The sequence below is a fragment of the Rhinoraja longicauda genome, chromosome 29 (genome assembly GCF_053455715.1).
Source record: "Rhinoraja longicauda isolate Sanriku21f chromosome 29, sRhiLon1.1, whole genome shotgun sequence".
Classification (NCBI taxonomy): Eukaryota; Metazoa; Chordata; class Chondrichthyes; order Rajiformes; family Arhynchobatidae; genus Rhinoraja; species Rhinoraja longicauda.
Window position 1 is genome coordinate 308,279 of NC_135981.1, and position 13,267 is coordinate 321,545.

The 13,267-nt window shown below is 59.8% G+C and overlaps 1 protein-coding gene across 1 annotated transcript in view; it reads right to left on the reverse strand.

Annotated features, from left to right (window-relative positions):
- LOC144607524 (receptor tyrosine-protein kinase erbB-2-like) overlaps positions 1-13,267 on the reverse strand; it is a 67,405-nt gene that overhangs the window by 1,097 nt on the left and 53,041 nt on the right. Inside the window, exons 18-23 of the mRNA XM_078424421.1 lie at positions 10,443-10,581; positions 6,537-6,659; positions 4,221-4,319; positions 1,420-1,605; positions 732-890; positions 51-126 (exon numbers count right to left, since the gene is read on the reverse strand). Of these exons, the coding sequence (XP_078280547.1) occupies positions 51-126; positions 732-890; positions 1,420-1,605; positions 4,221-4,319; positions 6,537-6,659; positions 10,443-10,581 (782 nt within the window). The remainder of the gene's footprint in view (positions 1-50; positions 127-731; positions 891-1,419; positions 1,606-4,220; positions 4,320-6,536; positions 6,660-10,442; positions 10,582-13,267) is intronic.

Here is a 13,267-nt window from a genome sequence, read left to right on the forward strand (position 1 = left end):
TGCTGGGGGGGGGTCTGTGGGCTGGTGCTGGGGGGGGGGGTCACTCCTACCGTAGCTCCAGACGTCGCTCTGGTGCGTGAATCTCCGGTGTAAGATGGACTCCAGGGCCATCCACTTGATGGGGACCTGGAAGACAGCAGGTGGCCGAGTCACTGCCTGTACGAGGATCCCCACCGGGCTCGGCCCCACACACGGCCCACTGGCTGACTGACTGACCGGTGGCATTACCGTGCCCCCCGTGGCATTACCTTGCCCCCCATGGCATTACCCTACCCCCCCGTGACATTACCGTGCCCCCGTGACATTACCGTGCCCCCCGTGACATTACCTTGCCCCCCATGACATTACCTTGCCCCCCATGGCATTACCTTACCCCCCGTGACATTACCGTGCCCCCCCGTGACATTACCGTGCCCCCCGTGACATTACCGTGCCCCCGTGACATTACCGTGCCCCCCGTGGCATTACCTTGCCCCCTGTGACATTACCGTGCCCCCCGTGGCATTACCTTGCCCCCCATGGCATTACCCTACCCGCCGTGACATTACCGTGCCCCCGTGACATTACCGTGCCCCCCCGTGACATTACCTTGCCCCCCGTGACATTACCTTGCCCCCCATGGCATTACCTTACCCCCCGTGACATTACCGTGCCCCCCGTGACATTACCGTGCCCCCCGTGACATTACCGTGCCCCCCGTGACATTACCCGTGCCCCCCCCGTGACATTACCTTGCCCCCGTCTGCGTGGTACTCTGTCTCGTCGGTGTCTAGCAGCCGCGCCAGCCCAAAGTCGGTGATCTTCACGTGGTTCAAACTCTTCACCAGCACATTCCTCGCTGCCAGGTCACGGTGAACAAGGCGGACATGATCTTCAAGGTACTGCATCCCCTGTGGGTGGGGTGGGACAGGTGACATCTGGTTATGGTTCCTGCCCCCCTCCACGACCCAAACGCCAGCGCGCTCTGTCCCAGTGCATGCATCGCGCTCTGTCTCAGTGCATGCATCGCGCTTGTACAGCAGGGCGGGAAGCAACTGCACATGCTGGTTAACATTAGGACAGATGCTAAGCTGCAGTAACTCAGAGGCAGCAATGCTGCCCGACCCGCACAGTTAGTTACTCCAGCATTCTGATGTAACTGGGTCCAAATCCACAGCTACTCTGATGGGCTTGTGTCTCTGAATTATAAATCTGCTACTTCCTGCAAAATATTCCCTGTAAGTTACATAAATACTCAGGGCAACCATGTTAATGATCTTCCCACATTCCCGGCTATGCTTCCCCATGCTGGCTCTCACTGTGACCCAATGCCCAGTGACCCCCTCCTGCCCATCAGGTCGCATCAACGCCCATGTAACAGGGCAGACCCTGTCCTACGTACATGCCCAGCCCAGCCCGGCCCGGCCCGGTGTGACGTACCTTGGCGATCTGCACGCACCAGGTGAGGAGGTGCTGTGAGCTGATGCGGTCCTTGTTCTCCCGCACGTAATCCAGCAGGGAGCCGAATGGCATCAGCTGAGTGACCAGCTGGACAGTGGAGGTCAGGCAAATGCCCAGCAGCCTGCACACGAACGGGCAGCTCACACCCGCCATGATGTAGGCCTCCTGCAACGAGCATCGCCTCAGCACAGCTGCCCAACACACCACACCCCTCCCCCCACCTCACCCCTCCCCCCCACCTCACCCCTCCCCCCCCACTGCACCCCTCCCCCCCACCGCACCCCTCCCCCCCACCTCACCCCTCCCCCCCACCTCACCCCTCCCCCCCACCTCACCCCTCCCCCCCACCGCACCCCTCCCCCCCACCGCACCCCTCCCCCCCACCGCACCCCTCCCCCCCACCGCAACCCTCCCCCCCACCTCACCCCTCCCCCCCACCGCACCCCTCCCCCCCACCGCACCCCTCCCCCCCCCCCCACCGCACCCCTCCCCCCCCCACCCACCGCACCCCTCCCCCCCCACCTCACCCCCCCCCCCCACCTCACCCCCTCCCCCCACCGCACCCCTCCCCCCCACCTCACCCCTCCCCCCCACCTCACCCCTCCCCCCCACCTCACCCCTCCCCCCACCTCACCCCTCCCCCCCACCGCAACCCTCCCCCCCACCGCACCCCTCCCCCCCACCGCACCCCTCCCCCCCACCGCACCCCTCCCCCCCCACCGCACCCCTCCCCCCCCACCGCAACCCTCCCCCCCACCGCACCCCTCCCCCCCCACCGCACCCCTCCCCCCCACCGCAACCCTCCCCCCCACCGCACCCCTCCCCCCCACCGCACCCCTCCCCCCCACCGCAACCCTCCCCCCCCACCGCACCCCCTCCCCCCCACCGCACCCCTCCCCCCCGCACCCCTCCCCCCCACCGCACCCCTCCCCCCCACCGCACCCCTCACCCCCCAACGCACCCCTCCCCCCCCCACCGCACCCCTCCCCCCCCCCACCGCACCCCTCCCCCCCCACCGCAAACCCCCCCCCCCACCGCACCCCTCCCCCCCCACCGCACCCCTCCCCCCCACCGCACCCCTCCCCCCACCGCACCCCTCCCCCCACCGCACCCCTCCCCCCACCTCACCCCTCCCCCCACCGCACCCCTCCCCCCCCACCGCACCCCTCCCCCCCACCGCAACCCTCCCCCCACCGCAACCCTCCCCCCCCACCGCAACCCTCCCCCCCACCGCACCCCTCCCCCCCACCGCAACCCTCCCCCCCACCGCAACCCTCCCCCCCCACCGCACCCCCTCCCCCCCCACCTCACCCCTCCCCCCACCTCACCCCTCCCCCCCACCTCACCCCTCCCCCCCACCGCACCCCTCCCCCCCACCGCAACCCTCCCCCCCACCTCACCCCTCCCCCCCACCGCACCCCTCCCCCCCCCACCGCACCCCTCCCCCCCCACCGCACCCTTCCCCCCCACCTCACCCCTCCCCCCCACCTCACCCCTCCCCCCCACCGCACCCCTCCCCCCCACCGCACCCCTCCCCCCCACCGCACCCCTCCCCCCCCACCGCACCCCTCCCCCCCACCGCAACCCTCCCCCCCACCTCACCCCTCCCCCCCACCGCACCCCTCCCCCCCACCGCACCCCTCCCCCCCCCCCCCCCACCGCACCCCTCCCCCCCCCACCTCACCCCCCCCCCCACCTCACCCCTCCCCCCACCGCACCCCTCCCCCCCCACCTCACCCCTCCCCCCCACCTCACCCCTCCCCCCCACCTCACCCCTCCCCCCACCTCACCCCTCCCCCCCACCGCAACCCTCCCCCCCACCGCACCCCTCCCCCCCACCGCACCCCTCCCCCCCACCGCACCCCTCCCCCCCCCACCGCACCCCTCCCCCCCCACCGCAACCCTCCCCCCCCACCGCACCCCTCCCCCCCACCGCAACCCTCCCCCCCACCGCACCCCTCCCCCCCACCGCACCCCTCCCCCCCCCACCGCACCCCTCCCCCCCACCCCTCCCCCCCACCCCTCCCCCCGCACCCCTCCCCCCCACCGCACCCCTCCCCCCCACCGCACCCCTCACCCCCCAACGCACCCCTCCCCCCCCACCGCACCCCTCCCCCCCCACCGCACCCCTCCCCCCCACCGCAAACCCCCCCCCCACCGCACCCCTCCCCCCCCCACCGCACCCCTCCCCCCACCGCACCCCTCCCCCCACCGCACCCCTCCCCCCACCGCACCCCTCCCCCCACCTCACCCCTCCCCCCACCGCACCCCTCCCCCCCACCGCACCCCTCCCCCCCCCACCGCACCCCTCCCCCCCCCCCACCGCAACCCTCCCCCCCCACCGCACCTCCCCCCCCCACCGCACCCCTCCCCCCACCGCACCCCTCCCCCCCACCGCAACCCTCCCCCCCCACCGCACCCCTCCCCCCCACCGCACCCCTCCCCCCCACCTCCCCCCCCCACCGCACCCCTCCCCCCACCGCACCCCTCCCCCCACCGCACCCCTCCCCCCACCGCACCCCTCCCCCCACCGCACCCCTCCCCCCACCGCACCCCTCCCCCCACCGCACCCCTCCCCCCACCGCACCCCTCCCCCCACCGCACCCCTCCCCCCACCGCACCCCTCCCCCCACCGCACCCCTCCCCCCCACCGCACCCCTCCCCCCACCGCACCCCTCCCCCCACCGCACCCCTCCCCCCACCGCACCCCTCCCCCCACCGCACCCCTCCCCCCACCGCACCCCTCCCCCACCCCTCCCCCCCTCATTGACCATACGCACATCCAGGATCTCCTTGTTTGCTTTGGGAGACGTCCCCTCGCGTAGAACTTTAATGGCCACCGGTATCCTGACGTCTTCATCCTCTGGCATCCACACTCCCTGCAGTCAGGAGAAGGGGATGCCCCCGGTCAGGAACACAGCCCACCCCCTGCAAACACCCACCCCCTGCAAACGCCCACCCCCTGCATATGCCCACCCCCTGCAAACACCCACCCCCTGCAAACACCCATCCCCTGCAAACACCCACCCACCCCCTGCAAACACCCACCCACCCCCTGCAAACACCCACCCCCTGCAAACGCCCACCCCCTGCAAACGCCCACCCCCTGCAAACACCCACCCACCCCCTGCAAACACCCACCCACCCCCTGCAAACACCCACCCCTTGCAAACGCCCACCCCCTGCAAACGCCCACCCCCTGCAAACACCCACCCCCTGCAAACACCCACCCCCTGCAAACACCCACCCCCTGCAAACGCCCACCGCTAAATCCAGCAGCGTTCAGAAATATTGCTGTTCCACCAGAGCTGTACAGCACAAGAACAGGCCCTTCAGCCCACAACGTCCATGCCAAACATGATGCCATTAAACTAATCTCCCTGCCTGCATGTGATCCATGTCCCTCTAATCTTTGTACTTCCACATACCTGTATAAAAGCCTCTTAAACACCATCATCATACCTGCCTCCACCACTCTGTGTATTAAAACCTGCCCCACACATCCACTTCAACCAATGCCCTCTAATCCAGGCAGCATTCTGGGGAATCACCTGCACCCTCTCCAAAGGAACCTTACTCTTCCTGTAATGGGTTGACCAGAACTGCATGTAATACACCAAACATAGCCGAACATAAAGCTGCACCGTGAGTTCTAGAATATTCCGTGTCCCGACTGATGAAGGCACACATACCATACACCTTCTTTACAACTCCATTTGTGCTGCCGTTGTCAGGGAGTTATGAAGCAGGAGATGCTTTGGTACATTAATGCTGTCATGGGTCTTGCAATTTACTGAACATTCCCCTTACATTCAACCTTCCAAAGTGCAACACCTCACGCTGACTCGGATTAAACTCCATCTGCCATTTCCCTCCCATATCAGTAACTGACCCATATCCCGCCATGCCCTCAGTCTGCAACTCCACCAGCTTTGGTGTTGTCTGTACATTTACGAACCAACTCATCCGCATTTATATATATCACAAACAACAGAGGTCCCAGCACAGACCCCTCCAGAAATCCACTGGACAGACCTCCAGCCAGATTAACACTGCGCTGCCACGACTGTTTTCTATTGGTAACTCAGTTCTGAATCCAAACAAACAAGTCACGGTGAATCTCTTGCATGTTATTCTGGATCAGCCGACCACGAGGGATTTTACAGCGCCCTCCATAATGTTTAGGACAAAGACCCATCATTTATTTATTTGCCTCTGCACTCCACAACTTGAGATTTGTATTAGAATAAAATCACCTGTGCTTAAAGTGCACATTGTCCCAAACATTATGGAGGGCAGATACTTTACTGAAATCCATGCAGCCAACATGCACTGCCCCACCCACATCAATCATCTTCATCACCTCTTCAACAAACTCAATCCTCAGTGAGACGTGATGATGTGGACACAGCCACTGTATCAGCAGGTCAGGCAGCGTCTGTGGACATGGGAGCAGCGTTGACTCTGCGGTCAGTGACTGCAGGCACTGCAGGCCCAGAGCGGCCACTGCAGGCCCAGAGCGGCCACTGCAGGCCCAGAGCAGTCAGTGACTGCAGGCCCAGAGCGGCCACTGCAGGCCCAGAGCAGTCAGTGACTGCAGGCCCAGAGCGGCCACTGCAGGCCCAGAGCGGCCACTGCAGGCCCAGAGCGGCCACTGCAGGCCCAGAGCAGTCAATGACTGCAGGCCCAGAGCGGCCACTGCAGGCCCAGGGCGGCCACTGCAGGCCCAGAGCAGTCAATGACTGCAGGCCCAGAGCGGCCACTGCAGGCCCAGAGCAGTCAATGACTGCAGGCCCAGAGCGGCCACTGCAGGCCCAGAGCAGTCAATGACTGCAGGCCCAGAACGGCCACTGCAGGCCCAGAGCAGTCAATGACTGCAGGCCCAGAGCGGCCACTGCAGGCCCAGAGCGGCCACTGCAGGCCCAGAGTAGTCAGTGACTGCAGGCCCAGAGCGGCCACTGCAGGCCCAGAGCAGTCAATGACTGCAGGCCCAGAGCGGCCACTGCAGGCCCAGAGCGGCCACTGCAGGCCCAGAGCAGTCAATGACTGCAGGCCCAGGCCTCCAGCCTCACGTGTGCAGGGACAGAGTCCTTTACCTTGTACACGGTTCCAAAGGCGCCAGACCCCAGAACCATCACTTTCTTCATTTCCGTTTCCTTTAGGATTCGAATCTGCGCCTGGTTGGGAACAACTCCACTTGGACTCACCGGCTCGACAAGCTGAGAGGCAGAACATCACGGCCACAGTAAATAAAGGCAACACACCATCCATCAACATTGATCCGCCAGACACCAGTGCAACGTACCTGGCACCTGACACACCACTGAGTTTAGTTTAATTTAGAGATACAGCGCGGAAATAGGCCCTTCGGCCCACCGTGTCCGTGCCGACCTGCGATCCCCGCACACTAACACTATCCTGCACACACTAGGGACAATGTTACTGAAGCCAATTAACCTACAAACTTGCCCATCTCTAGGATGTGGGAGGAAACCGGAGCACCCAGAGGAAACCCACATGGTCGCAGGGAGAACGTACAAACTCCGCACAGACAGCACCTGTAGTCAGGATAGAACCCGGGTCTCTGGCGCTGTGAGGCAGCAACGCTACCGCTGCCCCACCGTGCCACACTGCGTCCTTTCAGAACCTGGGTAGCTGCTCTATTCTGCAACCTGTGGCAACTGTTACCTCCAACTCAATCAGTAATCATGGTGTGGTTGCTCACCCAGGTAACACTCACCTGGCCCAATTGCAGGGGGACCAACATTCTGGCAGGCAGGTTTGCTGGTGCTACAAGCGTGGCTTTAAACTAAGTAGTGGGGGGGAGGGGTTGACAAATTGGGAATATGGAGATGGAGTTAAAGGGGAAGCGAATACAGGAGAAACTGTAAAGGACTCTCGTATGAATGGGAAGGGAAGTTCTAGAAGGGATATGAGAGTAAGGGCAGGGCCAATTGTGACCGGTGTGAGAGGGGGGGTAAATACCAAAGTTAAAGTGTTGTATTTAAATGCGCGAAGTATAAGAAATAAAGTGGATGAGCTTGAGGCTCAGTTAGACATTGGCAAGTATGATGTTGTAGGGATCACTGAGACATGGCTACAAGAGGACCAGGGCTGGGAACTGAATATTCAGGGGTACACAACGTATAGAAAAGACAGACAGGTGGGCAGAGGGGGTGGGGTTGCTCTGTTGGTAAGGAATGATATTCATTCCCTTGCAAGGAGTGACATAGAATCAGGAGATGTTGAATCAGTATGGATAGAAATGAGAAATTGTAAGGGTAAAAAGACCCTAATGGGAGTGATCTACAGGCCCCCAAACAGTAGCCTCGACATAGGGTGCAAGTTGAATCAGGAGATAAAATTGGCGTGTCACAAATGTAATGCTACGGTGGTTATGGGAGATTTCAACATGCAGGTAGACTGGGAAAATCAGGTTGGTAATGGACCCCAGGAAAGAGAGTTTGTGGAGTGTCTCCGAGATGGATTCTTAGAACAGTTTGTACTGGAGCCTACCAGGGAGAAGGCAATTCTGGATTTAGTGTTGTGTAATGAACCTGATCTGATAAGGGGACTAGAGGTAAAAGAGCCATTAGGAGGCAGTGATCACAACATGATAAGTTTTACTCTACAAATTGAGAGGCAGAAGGGGAAATCGGAAGTGTCGGTATTACAGTATAGCAAAGGGGATTACAGAGGCATGAGGCAGGAGCTGGCCAAAATTGACTGGAAGGAGGCCCTAGCAGGGAAGACGGTAGAACAGCAATGGCAGGTATTCCTGGGAATAATGCAGAGGTTGCAGGATCAATTTATCCCAAAGAGGCGGAAAGACTCTAAGGGGAGTAAGAGACACCTGTGGCTGACAAGGGAAGTCAGGGACAGCATAAAAATTAAAGAGCAGAAGTACAACAAAGCAAAGAAGAGTGGGAAGACAGAGGATTGGGACTCTTTTAAAGAGCAACAGAAGTTAACTAAAAAGGCAATACGGGGAGAAAGATGAGGTACGAGGGTGAACTAGCCAATAATATAAAGGAGGATAATAAAAGTTTTTTTAGGTACGTGAAGAGGAAAAAAATAGTCAACGCAAATGTAGGTCCCTTGAAGACAGAAGCAGGGGAATTTATTATGGGGAACAAAGAAATGGCAGACGAGTTGAACCGGTACTTTGGATCTGTCTTCACTGAGGAAGATACACACAATCTCCCAGATGTTCTAGGGGCCAGAGATCCTAGGGTGATGGAGGAACTGAAGGAAATCCACATTAGGCAAGAAAAAGTTTTGGGTAGACTGATGGGACTGAAGTCTGATAAATCCCCAGGGCCTGATGGTCTGCATCCCAGGGTACTTAAGGAGGTGGCTCTAGAAATAGTGGACGCATAAGTGATTATTTTCCAATGTTCTATAGATTCAGGATCAGTTCCTGTGGATTGGAGGGTAGCTAATGTTATCCCACTTTTCAAGAAAGGAGGGAGAGAGAAAACGGGTAATTATAGACCAGTTAGTCTGACATCAGTGGTGGGGAAGATGCTGGAGTCAATTATAAAAGACGAAATTGCGGAGCATTTGGATAGCAGTAACAGGATCGTTCCGAGTCAGCATGGATTTACGAAGGGGAAATCATGCTTGACAAATCTACTGGAATTTTTTGAGGATGTAACTAGGAAAATTGACAGAGGAGAGCCGGTGGATGTGGTGTACCTCGACTTTCAGAAAGCCTTCGACAAGGTCCCACATAGGAGATTGGTGGGCAAAATTAGAGCACATGGTATTGGAGGTAGGGTACTGACATGGATAGAAAGTTGGTTGACAGACAGAAAGCAAAGAGTGGGATAAATGGGTCCCTTTCAGAATGACAGGCAGTGACTAGTGGGGTACCGCAAGGCTCGGTGTTGGGACCGCAGCTATTTACAATATACATCAATGACTTGGATGAAGGGATTAAAAGTACCATTAGCAAATTTGCTGATGATACAAAGCTGGGTGGTAGTGTGAATTGTGAGGAAGATGCTATGAGGTTGCAGGGTGACTTGGACAGGTTGTGTGAGTGGGCGGATGCTTGGTAGATGCAGTTTAATGTGGATAAGTGTGAGGTTATCCACTTTGGTGGTAAGAATAGGAAGGCAGATTATTATCTGAATGGTGTCAAGTTAGGAAAAGGGGACGTACAACGTGATCTGGGTGTCCTAGTGCATCAGTCACTGAAAGGAAGCATGCAGGTACAGCAGGCAGTGAAGAAAGCCAATGGAATGTTGGTCTTCATAACAAGAGGAGTTGAGTATAGGAGCAAAGAGGTCCTTCTGCAGTTGCATAGGGCCCTGGTGAGACCGCACCTGGAGTACTGTGTGCAGTTTTGGTCTCAAATTTGAGGAAGGATATTCTTGCTATTGAGGGCGTGCAGCGTAGGTTTAGTAGGTTAATTCCCGGAATGGCGGGACTGTCGTATGTTGAAAGACTGGAGCGGCTAGGTTTGTATACACTGGAATTTAGAAGGATGAGAGGGGATCTTATCGAAACGTATAAGATTATTAAGGGGTTGGACACGTTAGAGGCAGGAAACATGTTCCCAATGTTGGGGGAATCCAGAACCAGGGGCCACAGTTTAAGAATAAGGGGTAGGCCATTTAGAACAGAGATGAGGAAAAACTTTTTTAGTCAGAGAGTTGTGAATCTGTGGAATTCTCTGCCTCAGAAGGCAGTGGAGGCCAATTCTCTGAATACATTCAAGAGAGAGCTAGATAGAGCTATTAAGGATAGCGGATTCAGGGGGTATGGGGAGAAGGCAGGAACGGGGTACTGATTGAGAATGATCAGCCATGATCACATTGCATGGCGGTGCTGGCTCGAAGGGCCGAATGGCCCACTCCTGCGCATATTGTCTATTGTCTATTGTCTAACACTCACCTTAAAAGGACACAAAGTGCTGGCGTAAGTGGTGGTCCGGCAGCGTCTCCGGAGAGCAAGGACAGGTGAGGATTGGGGTGGGGACATTGTTCAGCACTCACCTTGTTCTGTTCCATGAGGCTCATCCTCTTGTGCTTCTGGCTGAGGTAGATCTTGCGCTTCCACCATACGATGAGAATGATGATGAGCACCATGAAGAGAAGAGCACCCACAATGCCGGCCGCCACCGATGTCACCTGGCTGTGGAGGACAAGCCCACAGACCCATCAATGGTCACCCAGTGACCCGTCTCACACAGAGCCCAGCCCAGCCCAGCCAGAGCCCAGCCCAGCCAGAGCCCAGCCCAGCCCAGCCAGAGCCCAGCCCAGCCAGAGCCCAGCCCAGCCAGAGCCCAGCCCAGCCAGAGCCCAGCCCAGCCAAAGCCCAGCCCAGCCCAGCCAGAGCTCAGCCCAGCCAGAGCCCAGCCCAGCCAAAACCGAGCCCAGCCCAGCCAGAACCCAGCCCAGCCAGAGCCCAGCCCAGCCAGAGCTCAGCCCAGCCAGAACCCAGCCAGAGCCCAGCCCAGCCAGAGCCCAGCCCAGCCAGAGCCCAGCCCAGCCAGAGCCCAGCCCAGCCAGAGCCCAGCCCAGCCAGAGCCCAGCCCAGCCAGAGCCCAGCCCAGCCAGAGCCCAGCCCAGCCAGAGCCCAGCCAAGCCCAGCCAGAGCCCAGCCCAGCCCAGCCAGAGCCCAGCCCAGCCCAAGCTCAGCCCAGCCAGAGCCCAGCCCAGCCAGAACCGAGCCCAGCCCAGCCAGAACCCAGCCCAGCCAGAACCGAACCCAGCCCAGCCAGAGCTCAGCCCAGCCAGAACCCAGCCCAGCCCAGCCAGAGCCCAGCCCAGCCAGAGCCCAGCCCAGCCAGAGCCCAGCCCAGCCAGAGCCCAGCCAGAGCCCAGCCCAGCCAGAGCCCAGCCCAGCCAGAGCCCAGCCCAGCCAGAGCCCAGCCCAGCCAGAGCCCAGCCCAGCCCAGCCAGAGCCCAGCCCAGCCAGAGCCCAGCCCAGCCCAGCCAGAGCCTAGCCCAGCCAGAGCCCAGCCCAGCCAGAGCCCAGCCCAGCCCCAGCCATCCACACCACACTCACAAAGTGCAGACACTTGCTTCATATTCAGACCAGTGGCCACAGTGTGACCCCACTCTGTGAATGTAACGGGTGTTAGCGTGAGGAGCAGGGTGGAGGAGACTGGTCTAGGCCCAGCCCCACGGCATTGTTGGACCATGTTCAGCACCTGTGATGCTGCACTGAGGGAGAGGCGGGGAGTCGGCAATCAGAGCATCATTAAAGCTTGGTGCAACTGTAGAAGTTTGCAAGATTCACTGGCGACAAGTGAAATCTCCTCAGCTCATGCCAGTGTTTGATCATTTGTAATATTAATGGCAAGCAGCCCGAGCCCATCTCCAGCCACCCCCACCTTGGCAGCACTGAGGTGGTTCAGCTATGTCCACCACCGTGTCCACCACCATGTACATGTCCACCACCATGCACATGTCCACCACCGTGTACATGTCCACCACCGTGTACATGTCCACCACCGTGTACATGTCCACCACCGTGTACATGTCCACCACCTTGTACATGTCCACCACCATGTACATGTCCACCACCATGTACATGTCCACCACCATGTACATGTCCACCACCGTGTACACCACCATGTACATGTCCACCACCGTGTACATGTCCACCACCGTGTACATGTCCACCACCATGTACATGTCCACCACCGTGTACATGTCCACCACCGTGTACACCACCATGTACATGTCCACCACCGTGTACACCACCGTGTACATGTCCACCACCATGTACATGTCCACCACCATGTACATGTCCACCACCATGTACATGTCCACCACCATGTACATGTCCACCACCATGTACATGTCCACCACCATGCACACCACCGTGTCCACCACCGTGTCCACCACCATGTACATGTACACCACCGTGTCCACCACCGTGTCCACCACCGTGTCCACCACCGTGTCCACCACCGTGTACACCACCGTGTCCACCACCATGTACATGTACACCACCGTGTCCACCACCGTGAACACCACCGTGTACATGTCCACCACCATGTCCACCACCATGTACATGTCCACCACCGTGTCCACCACCGTGTACACCATCGTGTACACCACCGTGTACATGTACACCACCGTGTCCACCACCGTGTCCACCACCATGTACATGTACACCACCGTGTCCACCACCGTGTACACCACCGTGTCCACCACCATGTACATGTACACCACCGTGTCCACCACCGTGTCCACCACCGTGTCCACCACCGTGTACACCACCTGACACCAACACCTAGCTCCTCCACCTTGCAGCCATTGGGGGGAGACGGTGCTGCCCTAACACCTGGGTTTCCAACCTCCTTACAGGGGCCTGCTTTTCCCCACACGCCAACTGGCAGAGGCAATGATCAGGGGGGGTTACCTGGGGCCCAGCTGAATGTGGAGCTGAAGGTGACAGACCCCACCAGCAAGTGGGCCGCAGCTCGCCCTACTGCCACCCAGCCAGGTGCCCAATGCAGACTACTCACTTGTGAATGTAGACGGCTCACCTGTGAGTGCAGTTGGGTACCTGTGAGTGCAGGTGGTCACCTGTGAGTGCAGGTGGTTACCTGTGAATGTAGACTGCTCACCTGTGAGTGCAGGTGGGTACCTGTGAATGTAGACTGCTCACCTGTGAGTGCAGGTGGTCACCTGTGAGTGCAGGTGGTCACCTGTGAGTGCAGGTGGTCACCTGTGAATGTAGACTGCTCACCTGTGAGTGCAGGTGGGTACCTGTGAATGTAGACTGCTCACCTGTGAGTGCAGGTGGTCACCTGTGAGTGCAGGTGGTCACCTGTGAGTGCAGGTGGTCACCTGTGAGTGCAGGT